The 25,793-nt window shown below is 53.1% G+C and overlaps 1 protein-coding gene across 1 annotated transcript; it reads right to left on the bottom strand.

Moving 5' to 3' along the window:
• Positions 1 to 1,998: 1,998 nt before the first annotated feature.
• LOC121478010 (plasmanylethanolamine desaturase) lies at positions 1,999 to 25,793 on the bottom strand. The gene is made up of 6 exons (XM_041732697.1): positions 25,568 to 25,793; positions 17,500 to 17,619; positions 8,360 to 8,451; positions 7,062 to 7,206; positions 5,517 to 5,729; positions 1,999 to 3,500 (listed from the first exon to the last, which is right to left on the bottom strand). Exons 1-6 carry the CDS (start codon positions 25,689 to 25,691, stop codon positions 3,379 to 3,381), a joined length of 816 nt encoding a protein of 271 aa, XP_041588631.1. The 5' UTR covers positions 25,692 to 25,793; the 3' UTR covers positions 1,999 to 3,378.

Genomic DNA, 25,793 nt, shown 5'->3' with positions numbered 1-25,793 from the left:
ACTGGAAATACATGTTTGCCCTGCACTGCTACCTGCCCCACTCTACCACCAGATAGCAGCACGACTCCACTGAAAAGCGGGCCATCCCTGCACCAGCTGGGAAGCTGAGGGCAGAAGTCAGCCCGTACACCTGTTTTATTTTGCTTACCGTATGCTTAAAAAATGGAGCCAGCATTAACAAAGAAAAAAAGTCTGGAATTCTAGTTCCTCTAAAATCAATCAGCTGATGTGAGCCGCAGCTGCCCTCTGGGCCTGATGTCCCCAGGGCATCTGGGTCCGCAGTGTCAGCTGCTTTTTCTCATCCTGAGTATAGTAAGGGACACATTTCTCACTTGCCACCTGCCTCCTTACCTCCATCCCTCCACTGGGGCTATCAGCAGGTGTTAAAGCATAGAGGCTTTGGGTCAGATCAGGGCTTAGATTCCAGCTATGTGACAGCTATCAGCTATGTGACCCTGGGCCTGTTCCATGACCCAGCTCATTGTCCTCGTGTGCAAATGGGGCTGCATGTACTCACCTCTCAGATTCAATGCATGGAGCTCTGTGCAGTTTGGCATGAGTAAGCATTCAGTGGATATGAGCATTTTCCCCTGCCCAGCCCTCCTAGGCACTTTTTTTGCAATACCTGCATCTCACAAATGACCCCAACACTCCCAGACACAAAGCATAACTCCTGGTTCTGAAAGTGTTTTTCCAGCCCCCGGGATTTAGGAGCAGTGAGACAAGTTCTGCGTGTGAGGCATGGCTCTGTCTTAATAGCCATGATATCTTGGGCAAGTCAATTCATCTCTCTGGACTCAGACTGGGTTCTTTTTTTTTTTTTTTTTTTTTTTGCTTGTTTGGGGTAATACAGGTTGGGAGGCCTGGAAAAAAAAATCTCGCCACCAGGGCCAATGAGCAGGAACCCAACCTCTGTAGCTCCAAGGCTGCTTATCTGACTCTTCTGAAGTTTGGCTGTCTGTCCCATCTGTTGTAGACTTCTTTGACAACACCTTACTTTTTCTTTTTGGGAACAAACCATCTCTCCTTCCTCTCAATCCTGTGGCTTGGGAAGGATCATTCCCACCCCTAAAACTCCAGGTGGGTGTGTTTCAAACCCGGCCAGCCAGAACCATTCACCACCACGAGACCCAATTTGTCCCAGTGAGAAGCCTGCCTTGGGCATTTGCTGCAACCACAGGCAGGGGAAACTTTTTCCACTGAGATTGCAGAGCTGGTCCAACGTCAGGTCTCAACTCAGGGAAAAGTGGAACTAGACTGACCAGGGTCTGGTGAATCATGTGAGCCCCTGGGTCCTGCCAAATCTTAAGTCACAGCCACCTCCTCTCAACTCTTCAGTTATAGGAGTTAAATCATTCTGGCTATTTTTACTTAAGCTATCATTTTCTGTCACTTACGAATTGAACTCTAATTCCCCTTTTGTGGTCCCCTCGGACAATTACAAATCTAGTGGTGGGCAAACTTTAAGGAAAATTAAGTCATGGGTCACATTTTTACAAAAGCTTTATCTGTGACCACTCTAAAGAGTATTTTATCATTTCTCTGTCCCCCCCCTTTTTGCTAGTATCGCAGAAACTATCTAGCCCAGACTAGATATTGATTGTAATGTCTGTATGTTCACTTCTGAATATCATGGGAAATTCAGCACATGGGAGGTGCCCTAGAATTTCTTGTTCAATGAATAAATGAACATACTCATTTGTCTAAAATGTCCAGTGTCTCCCAACTTCCTCAGCCTGTAACAAGTCTCTAATTTTCCAACCATATCTTCCACTTTCCCCTTGTTCACTTCAGTTCAGCCCCACTGTCTTTTAAGCTCAGACTTGTTCCTGCCTCAGGGCCTTTGCATTTACTGTCCAGTCTGCTGGTCTCTTCCCCACAGCTGGCTCCATCTCCTCCCACGGGTCTCAGGTCAAATGTCCCTTCTCAGAAAGACCCTCCCTGACCACCCTGCTTTTCCAATGTGATTATTTTTTACCTTCTTTACAAATCACCATCTGAATGTACATGTGCATTTATTTATGTTTATTGTCTCTCTTCAGGAGGTCAGCTCCGCCAGGGTAAGTCTTTGTCTGTCTGTTCACTGCAGTGCCCAATGTCCAGGTTGGAGCCTGGCACACACCAGGTGCCAATAACATTTGCTGAAGGAATACACTAATAGGGATTTGCCTTCATCACTCTATCATGATCTCCTGCAGGAAGACCATTCCTCTTCCAGTCGTGGGTCCCCTCCAAAAGTGTTTGGAGCAGACGGCAACATTAATTCACTGTCTCAGGTGACAGAGCTCCCATTTGAGCCCAAGGCTGGAGGAGAGGAGCTAGGAATGGGGTAGGAGTGGGGCCTTATCCTCTAGGATCTTTAACCACCCCCCAACCAGCCAACCAGGAAACACCAGGCAGCCAAGGTTAAGTAGACTCTTGCTGCTTTGTTATAAATATATTATGTACATCCAAAACATGACGTTAAAATATTACTCCATGTTACAGAAAAGATATTAAGGCTTTCTATTATTTACATTAAACAAGCAAGCACCTTTAAAAAAAAAAAAAAACAAACCAAAAAAAAAAAAAAAAGCCCCATTCTTCCTTCTCTGACATTCCCCTAGCCAGAGGGGACACCATGTCCCCTTCCAAATGACCACGACCCTTTGCAGGGGCTGCACTCTGTGAAGACATCCTCTGATTAGAGATATCAGCTCTGGCTGGAATCACATGGGCAGATGGGGAGGTGGAGGAGGGGGTCCGGGCTTGGGGAGGGGGATTCCTGCCTCTTCTGGCCGGCTGCCCTCAGACCCTTGCTGCACTTTGCCATTCTTGGGTGAACAGGTTAGGATGCAGGTGGTGCCTGGGGCTGTCCAGCCATCCAGGCCTTCAGGGTCAGTTCACAGGGCCATGGCAGGGCAATGTTCCAGGGACACTCAGGTGTGCCTGAGAGCTCCTCAACCACTGGGGGCAAGCAAGGAGAGACAGCTAAGACGACTCAGTGGTCCCAATGCCAGCCACGCTGAAGGGCTGCCCGGTGAGGAAGGGGTAGGGGTGGGCTGTAGGGGTGCAGGGAGTGGGTGAGTTTCCCCTCTACCCAAGGAAGGGCTGGCACAGCGGGGCTCCTTTTTCTGCAGTCAGGCTTGGAGACAGAGCAGCTCAGGTGGCTGGGAAGGGGCCCAGGAAAGAAAATGAAAAAGAGGAAATGAAAAAAATCAGTGGCTCAAGTATTCTGTGTCACGAGGGGGTGGGCTGGGGGTGCCCGGGCCCAGCCCAGGAGGCGTCCTCTCCATCTGGAGGGGGCCAGCACAAGGAGGCTGGAATTTGGCAGATGGCTTCGGTTTGGGGGTACGGGGGCTGGGGAAGGTTGGCAATAAGGTGGCAGGCTCGGAGGAGTTATTTGATCTTCTGGGCCCATTTCATGTCATCTGCCCGAGGCTTCTCGCCAGTCAGGCCCTGGATGAGGTCCTCTAGGCGTCGCCAGAAGCCTATCTTCTCCAGGGGGTAGTTGAGCCAGCCTGCAGTGAAAACAGGGCATCGGAGGATTGAATGGGAGAGCAGTAATAGAGGAGATGGAAGGAAAGTTCTGGCTTGGCTGGGGGCAGGAGCAACCAGGAGTATGTCTGTACGGGGCAGGGGACAAGGGTGGACTGAGGATCTGTGAATGGGGCCCTCCCACCCATGGGCTTAGCGGCTGTTCACACATGTCTCCATACCCTAACTCACTCACTTTCCCACCAAGGGCTTACTATGCGCCAGGTGTGGTGGCAGCATTTCCTATCATTGGGCTCACCTGCCACCTCTTCCAAGAAGCCTTCCTTGACCCCATCACTCACTTTTGTTTCGTTATAACCTTTATGATGACCTGTAACCATTCTCATTAATACACCACTTTCCTGTTTTGTGTTAGTTTTTCTCCCCAATGCCCAACTAGAATGTCCTGCTCCACCCAGCCAAACCCATGTTTTTCTACTGTTGATCCTGCGGCACATAGTAGATGTTCACTAATATTGCTTACAATCTTCTTTCCTCTGTTACAGCTTTTCCCCCAAATCATGAGGTAGGTACTATGAGTCCCACTTTCCAGAGGTGAAGACAGGCTTGGATGGGAGTCTCCCAATGAGTGGGTGGCCAAACTAGGATTGACCCTTGGCCTGGCTGAGCAGTTAGTTACCTGAGCTCCTCAACAGCCTAAATTCACATCCCTCCAACTGCCCTCAAAGAACATGACTTTAGGACATACAAAAAAAAAATATTTGTTGTGGTTCTCAGTTCTGTCCCCTGTAAAAACCAGGGGCAGTAACTCATCAAGTACATATTACATGCCGAGCAATTTGCATCTGCCGTCATGCCATTCACACCCTGGCCCTGGGGAGGTGGTCTGTAAGGAGGCAGCTGCAGCCCCATTCCGTGGGGGAGAAAAAGGACATTCAGCGAGGTCTGTGAAACCCCGAAAGGCCCCTGTGGAAGAGAGACCAGTTGGACAAGCTGGACTAGCTTGCTGTCAGAGTGTCGTCGGCACCTCTGCTACACTTAATTTTCATGCCGGCTGGCCCCGGAAAACCTGCTCCATTTACCTTTGGTACTGGTTCGTTAACTGCCAATGGCATGTGGGTCTCCTTACAGTTCCTCAGTCACACCAGGCATGTTCCTGCCTCGGGGCCTCTGCACTTGCTGTTCCCTTTGTCTGAACCGGTCTTTCCTTACTTGGCTATGGGGCGCCTCCTTCACTTTTCTTTTTTTAGATTTCTGACTTCCTTATATGAACAGTGACTCCTGCCTTCCCACTCCAGGACTCTCTGCCATTTACCCTGCTTTGTCCCCTATAACATTTCTCACATCTTGACTTTGTCATCTCCCCTCTACTCTGCCCCTAATGCCCTTCACTCCAGCCACACTAACCTCCTTGCTGTTCCTCAAACCAACCAGGCACGTGTGTTCCTCCTTCAGGGACTTCGCACCTGCTGTTCCCATTGCCTGGAGGGCTCTTCCTTCAGATCTGCATTACCTTCTCCCTCAGTCCACATGTCACCTTCTCAGTGAGGCCTTTGGTGACCACCTTATCTCAAGGGCAAAGTCTCCCCCCGTTTCCTTCTACCCTCTGCTCTCATTTGCTCCACAGCAGTTAGCATTGTTAAATGTACTACTCATGTATTGTCTGGAATGTCCCCTATTAGAGTGGGAATGCCACAAAGGCAGAGATCTGTGCCTGTTTGTTGAGTGCTGTGTCCTAAGCCCAGGACTGTGCATGGCACATAGTAGGTGCTCAAAAAACATCTGCTGGATGGGTGGGTGGAATAATAACTCCATGATGTGGGCAGTGGGAGTGGGAAAGGTTGTCTCCCTTGTACTGCTGTGTCCTCAGCACCTAGGAGAATGCCTGACACATAGTAGGTCCATGAGTATCGTAAGGGCATGTTCTTGCAGGGCAAGGATTACATGACCTCCTACTGTGACCTCTGCCCTATGACCCTGAGGATGGAGCTACAGCTGGAGGTGGGGACAGCCTGTTCCACGCCACCCTGTAGCCGAACCTGTGGTGATGCAGAAGTAGGTCTCGTGGGGAGAGACATGGTGGATGCGGTGGTGTTTGCGTGGCAAGATGATATGCCAGTCCTGCAGGAGGATGACCCAGCGTGGCAGCCCAAAGTACGTGTGTGACCACTTGTGGATTTGGTTGGTGAAGGTGCCGAAGATGATCAGGCAAAAGACGAAGCACTCCCAGGGGTACAGCTGCTCCAGGGCTTCTGCAGGGTGGGGAGAGGGTGGTGCCCACAGGGCCACAAAGTTGTCACAGGGCAGGGCCACCGCAGGCCTGGCCCTCACCACTTGTCCCTGGGCAGCTCCCAGGCCTCCTTCCACCCTCCCCCATGGTCTTAGGCAAGTTCAGACTCCTTTCTGGGCCTCAGTCTTCTCTTCTGTGCAGTGGGCAGATAATGGAGTAAGCATAAGAAATAGTTATAAATGTTGGCTCTGGAGTCAGGCAGAGCAGGGTTCAGGTCTGTGCTCTGACACTTCTTGGCTATATGAGCTTGGGTCAGTGCCTCTGCCTCTTTGAGTCTCAACTTCATCATCGGTAAAATGGGAGTAAGTCTTTGGGTTCCCTAGAAGCAGAGCCTGAGACAAGGGTTCATGTGCTCATAATTTATCCGTGGGGGAATGGAAGGGAGGCGCATCCTCTGTTCAGTAAAACATCCGAGGGAGTGAGGGAAGCAGTGGGAGAACTAAGCGATGATGGGGTTGGGGGGAGTCTTGTCTCAGCCTGATCCAGGGGGCAGCTCTGGAGGGTTAGTGGGTCTACAGAGTTGATCCCACCCAGAGGTGAGAGGCCTGGTCTTCTGTAGACTTTCCCTCTCACTTTGGGCTTAGGCTTTGGGCTTATCCCAAGGGGAGAGGTGGAACCTGCTCTGGCAGTTCTCAGAGGGGACAGCTGGGAGTAGTTAGCAGCCACCACTCACGGCAGCTAGGGATGGGTGCATGCCTGAGTGAGAGGATATGGGTGGGCACTGCAGCACCCACGATACCACAGAAACTCATCACCTCTAACCAGAGCAGGGCTGCTTTCAGGATCAATGAGGTGTCAAGTTGTTAGAATAAGACCTGGTACAGAGGAAGTGCATATCCCCCATCTTCTGCCCACTTGACAGATAAGGTAACTGAGGCTCACAGAGGTGAAATGACTTGCTTTTTCCCCAAGATAGGGAGGGCAGAGATCAGAACTCAGAGCTTCCTGAGTTCACAGCCAGCATTCTTCCTCCTGAGCCAGGGCAGCCAAGCCAGCAGCCCTCAGGGCCAGGCAGGTAATGCAGATGCACAAGGTGGTCCAGGTGCAGGGCAGCAGGGAGCATTGGGGACTGCCTAAAGGTGGTGGCCGCAGCTCTGCTCCCGCCCAGTGAAGCCAAATAGGAACAAGGGCCTGGGATGGCCAGATTGGATGGTTCAAGAGAAGCTGGGAGCACAGATTTTTATGTCAAATGGCCCAGTTTTACATGTTGATAACTAAAACATTTTTTATGACGTTGTGAGGGGACTCTGCCCCCACAGACCCCTTGCAGCCCACCACCAGTGGGCACACTCACCAGGGCTCTGGGTGCGGAACTTGTAGGCCATGTTTAGCAGAGGCAGCAGTGTCACCAGGCAGTTGTCCCCGTTGGTCTCGATGAAGTCATGTCGTGTAATGGCTGTGGGGTCAATGTGATGCTCCCGGAAGGGTCGAATAAAAGCCTGGGTGAGGGCAGGGGTAGGGGGTGGGGGAGGAGAAGGGATACACCGACCCAGTCAGCCTGTGTGGCCAGCCTCTCTCCACCGCCTCCTGGCCTCTGAGATGACAGAAGCCAACCAGGCTACTGAAGCAGAGCCCACGGGGCTTCAGGGTCCAGTCTAAGCAGCTCTAGCAGAAGCCAGTCGAAACGACTTGGTGGGGACCTCGGGATGCTACTGCCCCACTTGGGGCCGCAGTCTCCCCATCAGGGGTGTGAGGGGAGTTGGAGACCCACTCCACCCTAACACAGCCGCAGACGCCCCGCACAGTGGCAGGGGGCCTTCTCTCTTTCTGGGAACAGCCTCCCCCCTCTTCCTCTTCTGTAGGTACAGGCTGTTCCTCTGGGGTGGACCCCGCCTCCTGCTAATTTAAAGTGAGCACGTGACTCTGACTGGGCCAATCAGGCCCTCTCTCTGCCCCAGTGACTGGCAGGGATGGGCACATGACCTGAGCCGGGCCAATGGGAGAGCGCCATGGGACTTTGGCTCTAACCGTGGGAAAGGAGAGCTGGCTCTCCACTGCCAGGGCCGACCTGGAAGGACGGTGAAGGAAAAGCCTACGTGACAGTGGAGCCAACAGAGAGGAAAGCAGACGGAGACACGGAGAGAGACCAGAGGGAGTCAGGAGAATGTGGTATGACTATGTGTGCTGCCGGATGCCGCTGCACTTCACCTCTGCTCTACTTCTGAATTTTCCAGTTTCATGAACCAGTACCTGGGTTTGGGTGAGCCAGCTTGTACTGGGCTTTCTGTCACCTCCCAAGAAGTCTGACAGAAGGTAAAGTGTGATTCAAGCGCACAGTGAGCCGCAGCAGGGCTGGCAAAGGAGAACAAGGCGTCGCCCCCAAGTTCAAGGGCTTCAAAGCTTTCAGATTATCCCATGCCTGATGCTTTTGCGTCCAGAAAGTCCCAGGGGGTTTTCTTTTTCTTTTTTTTTTCCCCAGGGGGTTTTCTAGACTGTTTGGGTCCCGGATGGGGTGGGAGATGACGTCAGACTGGAACAATGGTTTCCCTCTTTCGCACAGGGCAGCAGGAAGCTCGGAGAGGACGGGAGCTCACCCGAGGTGAGCCAGCCCGAGCTCCTGCTGGGCTGCAAGGCCTGGGTCAGCATACGCACCTTCCCCACGATGGGCAGCTCCACGGAGCCCCAAGTGTCAGCTCCCCAGTGCACCAGGCCAGACAAGAAGTCAACAATGAGAGCGCCTGCAACTGTGGACAAGAGAGGGTGAGGTGGGGCTGGGGGACCCAGAGGGGGCTGTCCTGCTCACCCTCCACCCCGAGGCAGGGCGTCTGCCTAACCTCGCCTGCTGGCTGGCTCACTCACTCACTTGTTATGGGAGGTGGGGGTGTCCCTTCTCTACCTGGGATGCTTGCTTCCCTGTGAATGGAACCTGAGGCATAACACTTCTGTCCCTCTACTTGCTCTGTCCAGGGGATTTGTGGGGACTCATCTGTTCGGTGGGTCTAGAGGAAATAAACTGGGCATGCACAGACCAACTCAGCTTTTCCCCATTAGGAGCTGACCGTGCCCTTCTCTCTGGCCCCCAAGCACTCCACAGAGGGAAGCCCGCTCTTGATGCCAGTGACTAGATGGAAATGTCCTTCTGGGGTCTGGTGTTGGGAAATACCTCCGGTGCAGACAGGAGCTTTCCTCCCTGACCTAGTTTTTTTTTTTTTTTTTTTAAGATTTTATTTATTTATTCATGAGAGACACACAGAGAGAGGCAGAGACACAGGCAGAGGGAGAAGCAGTTCCTTGCCAGGAGCCCAATGTGGGGCTCGATCCCAGGACCCTAGGATCACAGCCTGAGCCGAAAGCAGACACTCAACTGCGGAGCCATCCAGGCATGCCCCGACCTAGCTTTTATCACAATAAATGTCATGATTTGGTTTCTGGCAGCCTTTTCCCTCTTGACTTTCCCAATGTATTCTGAACTGGGCTGGGGTTCCCTCAAAGACCCCAACACCATTCACTCACTTGAGGGGGTCAGTATAAGACAGAGGCTGAGAGCTGTTAGATCTGGACTTAAATCCTAGGTGTCTCTCACTAGCTGTGTGACGTTGGGCATGATACTTAACCTCTCTGTGCCCTAATTTCTTCTAGGTAGATGGGAATGGTGATTACAGGAAACAGCTACAGGAAGCAGCTGCCATTTATTGAGCAGTTTCAGTGCTAGATACAAGTGCTTTCCACACTTGAGCTCAGTGGATTTTCAGTTTGTTCCAAGTTGGGACCGTCCTCATGCTCCCCTTATAGCAGTGGGAATAGGAAGCCTGGAGAACAGAGGTGACTAGGGCAGAGGCCACAAAGATGGCAAGTGGCACAGTCTGGCTCTTAACCTACCTGGAGGTCCAAATCTAACACAGCAGGATGCACCACCACCCCTGTACAGTGGAGAAACTGAGGCAGAGTGGCCAGCTACCTGTGCAAGGTAACACCCCAGTGCTGTCTGCCATCAGTCCCCCTGCTCACTGCCATCTCAGCCCTTCTGGCTTATTCCCTTTCCCCTGTACACCCTCACACACCTCTGCATCTCTCTCTCTGCATCTGCTGTTCCCTCTGCCCAGAATATTCTTTCCCCAGATGTAGCACAGCTCACTCCTTCACTTCCTCCAGGTCTTTGCTCAAACATCTGCTGGGAACACCTGATCTAAAATTAAAACCACCCCCATCTTCCAGCATTTCCTGTCTCCTGTCTCTCTTTTTCTCCAAAGCACCTATCCTGGTGCACAGGCAGTGGGCTTCACTTTTGTTTGCTCATGATCTCCCTACTCAAGAGTGTCAGCTCCACAAAGGCAGAGGTTTTAATCTTTTGTTTATGGCTGCATCCCAGTTCCTGGTACTTAGTAGGCATTCAATAAATACTCCTTGAATTAATCAATGTAAACCACTGAGTACAGTGCTTGGCATGTAGCAAGCACTCAGTACACAGTATTATTGTTGTTCTGGGGTCATTTTGTCAATCAAGCAACATCCTGTGAGGACCTACTGGGTGCCAAACTCTAGAGCCAGAGATGCAGCAGACACTGAGCTCACTGTCCACTAGGGCAGAGTGATAGGATGGGGTGGGGGCAGGCTGTGAACCATGCAGGCTACAAAAGCAGTTTCGAGTGGTTTTCTGAGTCCCAGGACTTGAGGCAAACCCTTTCCCTTCCCCTGCACAGATTGTTTCTCCCTGTGAAATCTTCTGAGGCCCAGCTGGGGCCATTTAAGGATTCTTGGTGTTCTGCTGGGGTCCTCAGCTCCTTGGTGACAGGGGACCAGGGCCTCGGGACACTGTGAAGGCTGCAGAAAAAACCCCTGGATGCTAACCAGGCTGGGCAGTCCTGCCCCTCGGGGACAGTGCTAGGAGAGTGGGCCTGGGCTAGGGGAACAGGGGAGACAACTTTATTTATGGGTGCCTCAGTCAGTTAAGTGACTGCCTTTGGCTCAGGTCATGATCCCAGAATCTTATTCCCTACTCAGTCATATCTCTCAAATAAATGGATGAAAACTAAAAAAAAAAAAAAAAAAAAAAAAAAAAAGATTTTATTTATTAGAGAGTGAGCGAGAGAGCACAAGCATGGGGGAGGGGCAGAAGGAGAGGGAGAAGCAGCCTTCCTGCTGAGCGCGGAGCCCGATGGAAGGCTCAATCCCAAGACCCTGGGATCATGACCTGAGCTCAACTAAGGCAGTTGCTTAACTGGTGAGCCAGCCAGACACCCCAAGCCAAGAGCTTCTGCACTTGCTGTTCCTCTACCTGGCACTCCATCCCTCCCTGAAGATCCTTGAGTGGCCAGCTCCTCCTCAGCTCAGGGCAAACATCACCCAACACCCCTGGCAAATCCATCCTCTCAGGCAGATGCTCTTGGTAGCATCTCCCTGCTTTATCTCCATCATGGCACATCCTTTTTATTGCTGAGCAGTATTCCATTGTCTGGATGTACCACGGTGTGTTTATCAATTTAGCTGTTGGATGTCTGGGTGGTTTCCAGGTGCAGCTGCTAGGAGTCAAGCCACTGTGAACATTCACACACAAGTCTGTAGGCAGACATATGCTTGCATTTCCTTTGGGTAAAGATGACAGCTATTTATTTGTTCTCACTCAACATTTATTGAGCACTTATAGGTAACAGACCTTGTGCCAGCACCTTAAATGTTTTATCTCTCTTAATCCCTAAACTGTACCACAGCCATTCCTAAGCCGGTTACACATCTTATCTCCTTAATCGTCCTAAGCAGTTAATCCTGGTAGACGACAAGAATGATAATAAAAATATTAGAAAAACAGTATTTATGATAGTGGTTAGCAGTTATGGAGCACTTCCCATGTGCCAGGCACATGGTGTTAAAAGGTGTTAAAAATGCATTATTGGGGAACATAACTCCCATGCCTTAAATATGGACTCTTCACAATGACTTCCTTCCAGGGAAGATACTGTATGGAAAGAGGAGGAGGGTAACTTTACAGTGGGGAAAGCTGGCAAACACTCCGTGGGCCAAGTGGTCAAGGTCAACATCACAGTCTAAGTCATGTTGATAGTACATTCCCTAGCTACGATGTGATGGAAATGGTATTTTACCTCTGAGCTCTTCCTCCCCCAAAAACAGAATGTGGTCTATGAAAAGCACCAGAGGGATCCCTGGGTGGCTTAGTGGTTTAGTGCCTGCCTTCGGCCCAGGACATGATCCTGGAGTCCAGGGATCGAGTCCCACATTGGGCTCCCTCCAGGGAGCCTGCTTCTCTCTCTGTGTCCCTGCCTCTCTCTCTCTCTGTGTCTCATGAATAAATAAATACAATCTTAAAAAAAAAAAAAAAAAAAGCACCAGAAAGGGGCACTTAGGTGCCTCTGTTGCTCAAGTGCCCGACTCTTGATTTTGGCTCAGGTCATAATCTCAGGGTCCTGGGATTGAGCCCCATTTTTGGCTCCCTGCTCAGTGGGGAGTCTGCTTCTCCCTTTCCTTCTGTTCTTCCCCCTTGCTTGCGCGCTCTCTCTCTCTCAAATAAATTAAAAAATCTTTGGCGAAAAAAAAAATGAAAAGAAAAGAAGAAAAAAAAAAAACAACCCCAGGCAAATTCCCAGAGAGGGGCATCCTATGAAATACCAGGGTTCCTCAAAATTGTCAAGGTCACCAAAAACAAGGAAAGTCTGAGAAACTGTCACAGCCAAGAGGAGCCTAAAGGAACATGATAAATAAATGTGAGTGGGATCCTAGATGGGATCTGGGAGCATTAAAAGGACATGTTAGGTAGAAACTAAGGAAATCTGAAGAAACTATGGACTTTAATTTATAATAATGTATCCATATCAGTGCATTGATTGTAACAAATGTATGACACTAGTGTAAAATATAAGACGTTAACAATACGGGAAAGTGGGGGCAGGGGACATATGATGGGAAATCGCTGAACTATCTGCTTGTTTTCTGTAAATAAAGTCTCTTTTTGAAAAACTGCATCATCTTATTTCACATCCTTAGTGATGGGTCCCCATACATGCCGACTTTCCAGAGGAGGAATGAGACTCAGATGGTGAGGGCAGCCGTGGCTGCTGGCAAGTGGGGCTGGGGACCATGGTGAGGCTGGTTCACGTTGACACCAAGCCTTTGTGTCCAGGTTTGAGAAATGGGGATGTTAGCAGCACTTACCTTACAACTGGTTAATAAACTGGTTAATAAAGTCAGTCCCTGGGACACAGTGAGTGCTCCCAGGGGGAGCTCCAGTTAGTAGTTTAACTATCACCCCCCTCCCCAGGCCTCAGTCCCATCATCTGTCAAATGACTGGCACCTGGCCTTAGCAGGCTGCCGAACAGGGAGGGATATGTGCTTTGAACAGATGTCAGGAATTATTTTTGGAGAGAAGGAGCACCCCCCTCCTTGGGCTCTGTGATCCCTGGGCCTCTGCAAGCGGCTGTTTCTAGAGCAGTGACTCCAGGACTCCTGGCCTGCTGCCTGAGGAGGCTTTCATTGGGGGGGGGGGGGGGGGGGGGGAAGGGGTGGCAGAGGCTAGCACACAGGCCGTCTTTGTCCCAGGGCAGGTGGCAGCAGCTGGGGCTGGCTCATCCTGGGAGCACCCCATGTGCGGGACACTGGAACAGGGTACGGGTCAGTAAATAATTCACTCCAGGCTACCATAACCCACCGGTGACCTTGACATACTCCTTGGGCCCCCTGGGGCCTTCATCTGGCCATAGGTCACCCAGCTGTGACTTGTTAGCCCCCTCCCATTCCGAGGCCCCTCCTATTCCGAGAGCAGCTAAGACAGGAGCTATATGCTGAAGGCTGCTCCATGGGGGTCTGGGCCAAATCCTGGCTTTACCACCTTTTATCAGCTTTCAGCTTGACTCCTCACCTGACCTGAGGCCATGTGACCTCTGTCCTCATCGCCAGTCTTTGCATTCCCTGGGTTCCCTAGTCTGGAACACCCTCCCCTCTACCAGTCTGCCAGAAAATTCCTACGTACTCATTGAGTGTCAACTTAACTCACAGGCACTTTCCTCAGGTACAGCAAATAGCCAAGGCTCCCAGGCACACTTACTTCTTCACACCTTCCCTGACCACAACACCGCCCTTGTCAAGGTCACTGATGGTCTCCATGTGGCCAAATCCAGTGGTCCCCTCGCTGCCCCATCCTGCTGGTCTGCTCAGGGACCACTCCCAGTTGACCCCCACGTCTTCTGGGGACACATTCTCTTCCTGCCCTCTGCAACCCCGCCCAACCCCTTGGCGGTCCTTCCTCCCCCCAGCATGGAGGCAGAGGGGCCTGTGGCCTCTTCTGCACTTGCACTCAGCCCCTGGGGGCGCTTCGTCAGCATCTGAGCTTCAAATACCTCTTCTACTGTGAACACTCCCAGATTTCTATCTCTAGCTGCCTTCCCTGGACTCCAGACTCAGATTTCCAATTTCCTGCTCGGTACCTCACCCTGGCTCCCAGGCAGGCAGCTCAAGCATCCCCCCTCAAGCCACCTCTTCCCACCTCAGTTAGTGGCCACCTCACCCCTTGCATCAAAGCCTGAGAGGTGCCACTGACAGGCCCTCTCTCATCTCCACAGCTGACCTGATGGGATACTCTGGCTGCCTGCCTCACACAGCTCACTGAGAATCTATTGATTTTTCACCACCTCCACCACCTTACCGGGTCTGGGCCACCATCCTCGTAGCCTCTCTGGTCCTCCCTGCCCCCCTCCCCCCACCCACAGCACCAGTGGATGTCAGCTCCCTGCAGGAAGTTCACCAATGGTCCCCTCATAGACTGTAGAACAAAACCCCAAGTCCGGACCACAGTCCTGCAGAGGCTGCGCCCCTCTCGTCCTGCCTCTTGAGCTGCCACTGGCTATTTCCTTTGATCAATCTTCTTTAAAAAAAAAAAAAAAAAACTTTAAAAAATTTTTTATTTGACAGAGAGAGAGACATCACATACACGCAGGGAGAGCAGAAGAGGGAGAGGCAGGCTCCCTGCCAAGCAAGGAGCCCGATATGGAGCCCGATCCCAAGACCCTGGGAGCATGACCTGAGCAGAAGGCAGACACTTAACCAACTGAGCCACCCAGGCCCCCCAACCCCCTCTGATCAATCTGCTCCAGCCACACTGGCTTCCCGGCTGTTCGCTGGGCACACGCCAGCCTCTGGGCCTCTGTACCTGCTGTTCCCTGCTGCCCCTCCCCCACATATCTGCTTGGCCTCTTCTCTCACCTTTTTCACTTTTCCAGAAGAGCCTTCCCTGACCTCTTCACTCTTTCCTGCCTGTTCTCTTATCTTGATTTTGATTGCCAGCATTGCATCATCTGTCCGTGTTTATTAACTGGGCACCTTTTCATGCTTCCGCCTCCCCTGGTTTCCAGGGCCTGCCAGGGGCACCGGAACCTCTGGGGAGATAGTGCCTGGCTAGAGGTAGGCTCTGCAGACTGGCACGGTGCCTGGCCTCCTGCGTGTTAACACACAAATCAGGGTGGCTACTTAAATCGATTAGGGACTGTGCAAATACCACTATCAGGAGATTGTCTGCTCTTATCAGCTCAGAGGCAGAGGTGTGGGATGGGGGAAGTGGTGTCACACGCCGTGACTAGACAACTAGAGAGTTCCTGAGCCAGGGACTGGAAGCTTGAATCCCGACCAGGGCAGGAAGGTGGTGACCTGCCTGGGACACCCATCCTCCTGGGTCACACAACATCCACTTGGGCTCTGACATAGTCTCCTAGCAGTGCTAACTGGAGACTGTACGGGGCCCTGCTGCGAGAGTCTGCCTCGAGAGCTGGCAGGTCTGGATGTATGATCCCAGACTCTGCTGCTGTGCCAGGGAGGGCCAACGGGCAAGTATCTCGGCCTCTCAGGGGATAGTGATCAAAACCTCCTCACTAGGTTGACATTAGGAGTTACAAGTGTCCAACGTGTGGCTTGGTGCATAGCAGGCACTTAGGAAACATGGTGAAGCAGAGCAGCACATGTCAGGTGGGGCCTCCTCCCCACCTCTACTTGGTCACTGGCCCCTCAGCTGCTACGCACACCTGTATTTTGGCCTCACAAGCAGCCTCAATTTGTAGAGGTGTAAAAACAAGGCTGAGGAACTCAACAACCTTGGCCCAAGGCCCCACAAGCCATGAGCTTGTGGAGCTGGGACCTGAACCCAGGGGCTGCCGATAACCAACCCCAGATGGGGGAACAGGGCTCAGGCTGGCCGCATTCCTGCCCTTGAACGTGATGCTCTGAGGCAGAGACACTGCAGGTGGGGACCCACTCAGGCCTGGGCGAGGGGGCACATGTGGCTCCTCAGATGGGGCCCAGGCTCCCCAGCATCGGATGGGTTAACTCCCTCTCCTCCAGCTGGCCCGGCCCCGCCGCACAGGCCCACCCCACTGCAGACCCAGATGGCTCTATTAGCCAGCCTGAGCACTATTGGCTTAGGCGGCCAGAGTGCTTTTAATGAGATTGTGGGAGCTGAACACTTAGGGAGGCCCAGGTGGACAGATCAAGGGCACAGCTGCCCCCTCCTCCTGGGAGCCTGGGGCCAGAGGAGGTGATGAGTGCCTTTCGAGGGCAGAGGGGAGGCTGGTGTGTGGACAGGAAGAAAAGGAGTCACCCTGGGACCTGGGAGTAGAGATGCTGAATGAAGAACTATGTTGTGCTTCTGGCTTGAGGTGGACACTGGCTGGCCCTTCTATTAGCCTCAGTTTGCTCATCTGGAAAATGATTACCAGTGTAGCACACCCACCTCCCTGGCTGTGGATGGGGGAGGACTGACCAATGGGAAACACTCAGCGGGTACTGTAGGTTACAGCTTGCTCATTCATTCACTCTGATTCAATAAACATTAATTGAGTACTACTGTGTGCCAGGCCTCGTGCTTGGGGCTGGGGCCGCAGCAGTGAACACAAAGCATGCCTACTCTCAGGGATCTGAGATTTGAGTGGAGGGAGAGATACTGAGCAAAGAAATATATTGTATAGCAGAGTATGCTGAGGTGATGGTGCATGGCAGGGCTGCCATTTTTGAGGGGTCATCATGGAGAGCTTCCATGAGGAGGTGACCTCTAAGTAGAGACCTGGATGAGGAAGTGAACTGGGCAGGTGTCTGTAGGAAGAGAGTTCCAGGCACAGGAACAGCATGTGCAAAGGCCCTGAAATATGAGTGTGTCTAACAGTACATGGTGGAGACATAATGAAGAGGCCAGCGTGGAGGGAGTGGAGGCCCCAGAGGACGGGAAGGGAGATGAGGTCTGAGGAGGAACCGAGGCCAGGCTGTATCGAGGAGTTGGTGTTTTATTCTATGTATACAGAGAATGGGGGTGTAGTGTGACCTCATCAAGGATCTAATGGGATCCTTCTGGCTACCAGCGAAGAATGGACAGTGGGGGCAAAGGGAAGGTGGGGATCAGGGAAGAGGCTCCCACAAGAGTCTGGGCAGGAGAAGTCAGTGGCTGGACCAGAGTGAGGACAATCGAGGTGGAGAGTAATGTTTGGACTCTGGGTGCATTTTGAAAGTAGTGCCAAGGGCACCTGCTGAGAGTCTGGATGTAGAACAGAAGAAAAAGGAACTGAGGATGATGTCCAGGGTTTTGGCCCAAGTGAGAGGAAGAAGAGAGGCATCACTGGGCCAGAGGTGGGGTTCCCACAGCATGTACTTGATTCACACGTGCATAGACTCGCATGCACACACATGCACACACACAGCCACACACCATTACACATGTGTGCAAGTTGCCATCAGGGTGGCACAGACACCAGGGAGGTCCCTGACCCCAGGGGAAACCGAGGCAGGCAGAGGGTCCACAGGCACTTACCGACACCCAGAACGACGAGGGGCGTGTGCTCCCAGCGGGCCAGCAGCAGGAGATGAGCCACGTTGTGGGCAATGAGGCCAAAGCACAAAACCACACAGCACCACTCCTGGAAGCGCTTGCCTGTGGGGACAGGAGGCCAGAGGTGAGTGCAGGGCCGGTGGCGAAGGCCAAGGGGCTGAGGACCAAAGCCAGGCAGAGCTGGACCAGGACGAGCTCTTCCACCGTGTTCAGTGAGCCTGAAGTGCTAACCACAGGCTGAATGCTGGGACTGCCATGTAGAAAAGGCCTCAGCCTACTCATTTCACAGATCATGTCACTGAAGCCCAAAGAAGGGGAGGAGTCGGGCAGCCCCGGTGGCGCAGCGGTTTAGCACCGCCTGAAGCCCGGGGTGTGATCCTGGAGTCCCGGGATCGAGTCCCACGTCAGGCTTCCTGCATGGAGCCTGCTTCTCCCTCTGCCTGTGTCTCTGCCTCTCTCTCGCTCTCTCTGAATAAATAAATCTTAAAAAAAAAAAAAAAAAGAAGGGGAGGAGTCTGCCCAAGACACTGGTCCATGAAGCTTGCCTTATGTATGCTAATTCTTTGACAGGCAGGACTAGAACTTGTCTTCTGGGCTCTTGTGGGCTCACTCCAGTGACACCCAAGGGAACTTTAATGAGTGCTTTCTTTTTTTTAAACTGACATGGTGGCATCACTTGTCCCCTTTTGTATGTAATTATTTGGAGGTGGAGGCTACCAACTTTTTAACCCCAGAGGAACAGATCCTGCCCAACTTTCAGCAAGCAGGGCTCCAGCGAGTCAGGGATTTAGGAGAAATGGGCCTTGATGACTACTTCTAGGGCTCCTGCCAGAAGCAGGAGGTCAAGGAACATGACACTGGAAAGAAGAGGCAGTGCAGATGAGGGTTTGCAGACTCCCAAAGCCTCCAGGGGCCAGGCAGGTGATGTGGAGTAAGGTGAGCTGGGTGGGGGGCCGTGCGATGCAGCACAAGTGCCCTTTGGAAGGACGGTCACTCACTGGCTCCCTCCTGCCAGGTGGGAGTGTAGGCCCAGGGTGCTCAAGCTTCTCATTCCCAAGAGAAGCTAGAAATCTGGGCATGGGTGTGAAATCTTTTTAAATCTCCTGCCACATATTTTTAAGAGGCATGTGAGCTCAGACAAGCTGATTCACTCACAGCAGCTCTGTTTGAGGTGTCTTTTGGGGTATCTACACTGGAAAAAACGGAAGCATCCAACGCCTGGGGGGTCAGCCAAATTAATTTGGTCCACGGCATCTCTGCAGCCAGGAATTAAAAAAAAAGCCTGGGCAGCTGTTTATATGTGCACATGGAGGATGTCCAGGACATACAGGTAAGTGCAAAAAAGCAAAGCGCTAAACAGCAGCCATTTATGTAAGAAAGGAAAAAGCTATCTAGTCAAGACTGGCTTTCACTTCCTCCCCTTGGAATTTAAGATTTGTGAATGTACTCCTCTATCAAAAATCTTTTCTTGTAATTGTAAATTAACACTTAAAAAAAAAAGAAAGGGAAGGAAAACATTGCGTGGGTGACACAGAATGTGCTACAGGGCCCCTGGGGATGTTTTCCCAGGCAGCTGGTCCCAAGGGCATGGAAGACCCTTAATGATAATAATTTCCTTATCCTTAGTGTTTAACATCTACTGAGCACTTGCTATGTGCCAGGTACCTGCTGAGGCGATGCCTTTTTGCAGATGAGAGATCGGCGGGTCAGTGGTCCCAAGCAAGTAAGTAACCTAAGGCTGCAGAGCTAGCCAGCGACACACTAGGATCCTATGGCCAGGCAGGTCCTTATGTGTGATTAACCACCGAAGGGGACATGGCAAATGGAGAGGGTTCCTCCTGTGTCTGTCCTCTCGGTTTCCTTCACTCCATTCTCACCTGGAGTGACTCTGGCAATGCCCTTACAGATCTCAGCCTGGAACCTCCACCTCCAGGAGGCCATCCATAATGCCTCCTCTGACTCTTAGGACTCGCCCAACATGGGGCCCGTCATGAGGGACTGTCACTGCCCCTATGATATCTATCTGCCCCTACCCAAATGTGAACTCACAGGAGGCCCAGGAACACGTCTGGCTTGTTTACCAGGGCCCTGGCACACAGCTGGTGCTCAATAAATGCCCACAGAATGAACAAATTCCTGAACATCATCTTAGAGGACAACTTCCAGGCTTTGTCTCTGGGTGCCCCTCACCAAAGCACCTCAGGAAATATCAGGCATTCCACTGCTCCTGCTCCTGACAGGGAAACAGGCTCAGAGAGAGGGAAGGGCGGTAGCCAGGACGTACACATGCTATCATGAAAGCCATGCTATCATGCTGTGCCCTGGGCTGGAATCAGAACAGCTGTCTTCCCTTTGCCATATGAAAAACCGAGGGTCAGAGGGGAGAAGGGACATGTTCAGGGCTGTCTACCCTTGGCCCTCTTTTGCACAGATGAGGACACTGAGGTCCAGCAAGGGCAAGGGCCCCAGCAGCAGTCACACAGCAGCAGCAGTGAGCCTAGAACCTGTTGCATCCCACTTCTTGGTCAGTGGCTGTTTCTCTTGGGTCACGTGACCCTGTTGCTCCAGCGGCCCCTACCTGGGGTCACTGTAATCTGGCCCAGCACGGCCTTCCCCTTTCTGGTTCCTGTTTGTGGCCCGGACATAGGACCCAGAAGCAGAAGTCTGCAGGGTACAGGTAGGGGGGTAAGGAAAAGTGATTCTTCAAGCCAGCCTGCCTGCCTGCCCCCTAGCCTGCAGAGCCAGCAATATGTGGGGGTGACACACACCAAGGCCTAGCACAGTGGGGTGCGGGGTAAAGCCCACAGCAGAGATGCCGCAGATCAGCTCCCGGCACATTTTGCTCTCAGCTTGAACACACACACACACACACACACACACACACACACACACACACACACAAAACTCCTAATTTCTTGCTTCCCTTGAGAAGGCTCTGGGCACCCCAGGCCTGAGCAGCAGTGGCTGCCTGCCCCCACCGGATGGGGCGAGAGCTCCTGGAGTCCCCAACTTCCCCTGCAAAGTTACCTTTTGGGTGGCTACCTTTGGGGCAGCCCTGCAGTCATCTGCATTTTTGAGCTGGAAGCACAGTCCCTCATTTAAGTCTCAATCCTTCCAGGGATGAGCTATATGATCTCACTCTCCAGGTGGGGAAATTGAGGCTCAGTGGGTGAAAATGAAGAGCTGGGTTTGGATGCTGGGCTTGTCAATGGGACACATTAGCCTGGATGTTCTGAGGTGTCCTGGTTCTAAAGAGCCCCCAACTCTCTCCCCGTGTCTTGGAGAATGTCCCCTAAATTGGAATAGTTTCCCATCTAAATGCTTTCTGTTGTTGGCCTCTGGAATCTGGATCCTTCCCAGACCAAGTGCTTCAACTTTGATCCATAAAAAATCCATGTATAATAATAAGTGAGCATCTACTGTAGGCCAGGTATGAAGTAAGCATCTGAAGGTTCACTGGAGCATCTGTCTGGAGAGCTGGTGACAGAGAGAGCGGGCCTGGTGTCTGCAGGAAGCTGTGAGTAGCCTGATGGGTGTGGCAGCGGGTGGTGGCACCAGCGAGGGCCACCAACAGGGGTGGCCTCGGCCCATCCCTGGGGCCCCCAACGTCTCTGGTGGAACATCTACTGTAGGCCAGGTATAAAGCCAGGGATGAGCTGAGCCAGCCCCTGCCAGACACTGTGGGCTGGGGACCATCTGTCCTGTCCTTCAGAGGGAGAGACTAGGCCTGAGGGATGAAATGACTGGTCCAAAGTCACAGCACAGACAGTCAGCCTGGCAGGGCCTGCTGGGTCACATGGTCTCAGTGGTGTCACTTTACAGATGGGCATACTAAGGCCTGGGGGAGAGAAGGACACAAGCACTCGGGCCACCTCTGGCAGAGCGCTGGGCCTTGTTTTCCGGAGCTGGCCCCCGGCCTGGCCTGGGTCCATGATCTGGGCTCTGAGTTATGGCAGTGAATGCCTGCTGGCCTGGGGAGATCAGGCTTGTGTGCGGTGGTTGTGGAGGGCTGGGAGGAGTCAGGGAGGCCAGGCGCCAGGCCTCGGCCATCTTTGCTTTCCTGGGGGTAGGCCACAGCGGCCAAGGGCTGGCATCAGGCCCACCTCTTCATGTTTCGGTCCGGCAAGCCCTGAATAACCTGTACTTTTGATGGCTTCCGGCATCGGGAGTGGAGAGAAGGCAGGAACCAGAGGAAGACAGAGGAAGAGAGACACACAGATAGTCAGAGACAGAGAACAGGAATCAGAGACATGAAGAAATGAGAAATGGAGAGACAGGAAGAGAGAAAAACAGAGACACGAAGAGATTATAGGGAGACAAAGAACAAAGACAAAGAGCATGGCTGGAGAGGACAGACAAAGAAGTGGAAAAAGAACGAGACTGTGGGAGACAGGGACAAAGCTCGGCCCGGAATGGCAGGGACCAGGCCTGGCCAGGGAAGGGGCCGATGTCTCTGGCTTCAGTCGGGCCCACTTTGAGGGACTTTCCCCTGACCCCAAGCTAAGAGATCCTTGTGTCCCCTGGGGCCAGAGGTGCCCGTAGTCAAGCCAGGGTGGTTTGGACAGCTGGCCCCAGTGATTCCCTGGAGCCACCCCCAGAGCCCCGGGCGCATGCACACTGCAAGGTGTCAGCTGGTACCCGCGGGGAAGCTAGAGGCCAGTCTTACCTCGGGGGTGGCCCAAGAGGCCTACCAAGCACCCCAGGTCCTTCACAGATCCTGGCATGGGGCAGGCTGCAAACCCCAAACCCGGAGTGCGGTGGACTGTGGGACTCTCCGTGGCTTCCTGGGACCCACAGGCCCCAGGGATGGGCCGAGGCCACCCCCCTTGGTGGCCCTCGCTGGTGCCACCACCCGGTGCCGCGCCCATCAGGCTACTCACAGCTTCCCGCAGACACCAGGCCTGCTCTTTCTATCACCGGCCCTCTAGTGACCTGGAACATTGGTCCCCTCTGGCACACCCACCCAGGGCTGCCTCACTTCCACAGTGAAGACCAAGAACACGGAACCTGGAACATCCCCCTCCTTCCGCCAGTGTTCTGGTTCTGGCTCTGCTGCTAACCGGCTGTGTGACTGTGCTCAAGGGCCTACTCTGCTCTGCCTCGGGAAATGTCTTCGAGACGGACAGGGTGCTCATGAAGCGCCAGGCGAATCACACGAGGGCAGCCTCTGGCCTCACTGCTCTACCCTCTGGGAGGGGCAGATACAAGCTTGATCTCACACAGGACAAGCATGAGGAAGAACACACAGGGGGCTGGGCTCTGAGAAGACTCCGGGTGCCAGGGTGGGGACAATGGGGTTAATACTGAGGGGACACCTCAGACAGCTGCAGTGAAGATGAAAGGAGAGCATCTGAAGAGAATGTGCAGCACAGGCAGTGCTCAGTAAATGTCAACTATGTTAACTGCCTTGTTATTGCTGCCAACTGTCACGGTGCCAATCCACATCTGGCCCCAAGAATATCAAGAATTCAGTCCTGGAACCCAGAAGCTTCTCCTACTCTCCTCTTGCTCATTTTTCTCCAGCCCATGGGACTCTTCGGTGTTCTACAAACACTCCGGGCATGCTCCCACCTCAGGGCCTTTGCACTTGCTGGGTCCCTGGTCTGGGGCAATCAATCCTTCCTGAAATATCTTCAGGTCTCCCTCCCTTCACGTCTATGTTCAAATATTACTCACTCAGTGAGGCCCTAACTGTTCCCTCTCTAATACGTTACTGCTCCAGCAACATTTCACTTCCCCCTTTCCTGCTATGTGTTTGCTCCATAATGCTTGCCACCACTGGGCATGTGAACTATTTTCCTTATTTACTTGGTTTAGTAAGATGCCAGCTGTTTTTTTTTTTTTTTTTTTTTTCTGTCTTATTCACTGCTTTGCTCTCAGGGCCTAGAACAGGGACTATGACAATGGTGCTCCATATGTACTGAGCCTGGTTCCTCATTTCATAAGTTGGGTCCAGAGAGGTCCAGGCACTTCAGCAAGGCCACACAGGAGAGCAAGAGAGACAGGGGAAGGGAGACCTATGAATTTGAAGAAATCAGTCTGGTTCTCCTGCTTCTCCACTCTTTATTCCTCACCTCCTGGCCTCCTCTCAGCCCCAAGAGAAGTAAGGCCTTTACTGAACGCTTGGGGCATCCAGGAGGCTGTCTGCAGTCTCAGATCCCTGCGTGGCTGTTCTTCAGAGGGTGAAGGGTATTTGGGGAAATCAGAACCACCATGCAATCACGGTGGAACGAAGAAAGGGGAGTCTCCTGGGGGAGCTTAGAAGGACTGAGTATGATTGGTTAAAAATGGGTAAGGTTTACCCAGGTGGGCAGAGCTGGACACCAAAGGAGGAGGCCTTTGAATTCTTACTCTTCAGTCTGGGAACCTCAGGTGGCGAGTCTGAGGACCAGAGAGGTGAAAAGCTTACTCCAAGACTCAAGGGAAACACCAGACAATTGGGTCAGCAATACGGAGTGCCTACTATATGCCAGGCACTGCAACAAAGTGGATGAACTTGTTTCCTCTTCCCCAAAACACTAAGGAACAGGTAAACTTTATGCCCATGTGAGAGGTGAGAAAACTGAGGCGCAGAGAAGGAAAGTGGCTTGGCCCAGGTCACGCAGCAAAAAGCAGTCAGGATGCCAAGTCCCGCCTGTCCCAGGGAGTGTAGGAGGTTTTAAGTCCATAGGCTAGGTGTTTTGGGAATAGGCTAAAGAAACCATAGCATCATGGGCTAGGTGCCCAAGTCTTTTTTTTAAAAAAAATAATAACACCCAGAGCATAGAATTACAAGTCCAGAAAGGCCTCTGGTGACTTAAGATTCAACAAGAAAGCAAATGGTCCAAGGTCACACATCCAGTGATGGCAGAGATGGTATGCAAACCTTGGCCAGCGTAGAAAGCCTCACTGGTGACAGTGAACCCATGGCCACCCCAGGCCAAGGTCTGTGCATGGTGGCTGTCCCCTCGGCATAAGGAAAGATGTCAGAATATTTGACAAAGCTTGATGTGATGGTGACATCCAGGCAGAGGGGCACTTCCTTAACCCCTGGGGGCAGAGGGCCCAGGCAATGAGATCCCTTGGGCCCTACTGGAAGTCAGAGAGGGGTGGGGAAGCTGGTGTTTGCTGGAGCATAAATAGTAGGCACAGCACGAAGGAGCCAAGGATCATGGTCTGAGGGCAGAACGGGGGTAAAGGTCTCTAAACTGTGGTCTGGTTTGGAGAATGAGGGGGGCTCTGGCCCCAAGTCCCTAATGGAGGGGGCTAATATATGCAATGGGAAAGGAGTAAGGGCTGGACTTGGGGCTTGCATATGGGAGGAGCTTAAACTGGAAGATTTACAGTCCCCTCACCACTCGGGATTCCCGAATAGAGTGAGAGATGAGGCTCCTCTCTGCTGGGGGAGGGGGTGGTCTGTGGCCACCGAAGCTACAACTAGAATGGGGCTTGGGGGAAGGGCGGCGTCTGGGGCGCTAGGTAGCCGAGGGGGATCCTTGAGTTGCGGTTCCTAGAACAGGGAGGCTGGTGTGCCCAGATCTGGGGGGGGGGGGGGTGAGGTCACTGTTTGCTGCCCAGGGCCCTGGCTGGGGCATAGATGGGGCCCTAGGTTGTGAATTCCGGATGGGGAGACCTGGGATGGAATGTGACTTTTAAGAGGCCGTGGGGGGGAGGGGGGAGCGTGCATGTGGCTGACGGGCTGCCTCCAGCTCGGACAGGGTCCTGGAGGGGGGTCCCTAAGTCCAGGGGCTCTCTTTGCAGCCGCTGATGCTCTGAGGCTAGGATCCGGATCCGGGGGTGCCATGGGAGCTCCGTACGTGGCCCGGGGAGCTGATATGGCAGTTCCCTGATATAGGGATTGTCTGTGCGTCCAGAAAGCCCCGTGGCTGGGGCTCCGGCTCGAGCTTGGACGGGGCGCTGGGGTGGGGTCCCCGGACTTGGGGGCGCTATTTACAAGTTGAGAAGCCGAGGCTGGGGTTCAGATCGGGGGACCCGGGGTCGCTGTCCGCAGCCCGGGCTGGTGACTGCAGGCCCGGAGCGGGGGCCCGGAGGGGGGGCCCGGAGGTCTTACCTGGAGAGTAGAGCGCGGCCAGCTCGCGGGCCCCGGCGTGCTGCGCGCCCCAGCGCCGGCAATACGCCGCCTCATCCTCGTCGAGCTCCGGCTGCTGACCTGGCCCGTCCTCGGCGCCCGCCATGGCCGCTCGCCGGGCCCGCCCGGTGCGCTCTGCTAGCGGCGGCGGCGGCGGCGGCAGGGCCGCGGCACCGCGGCGAGATCACGCCGCCCAATGACCGCTCAG

The sequence above is a fragment of the Vulpes lagopus genome, chromosome 18 (genome assembly GCF_018345385.1).
Source record: "Vulpes lagopus strain Blue_001 chromosome 18, ASM1834538v1, whole genome shotgun sequence".
Taxonomy (NCBI): Eukaryota; Metazoa; Chordata; class Mammalia; order Carnivora; family Canidae; genus Vulpes; species Vulpes lagopus.
This window is presented reverse-complemented; position numbering and strand designations above follow the sequence as displayed.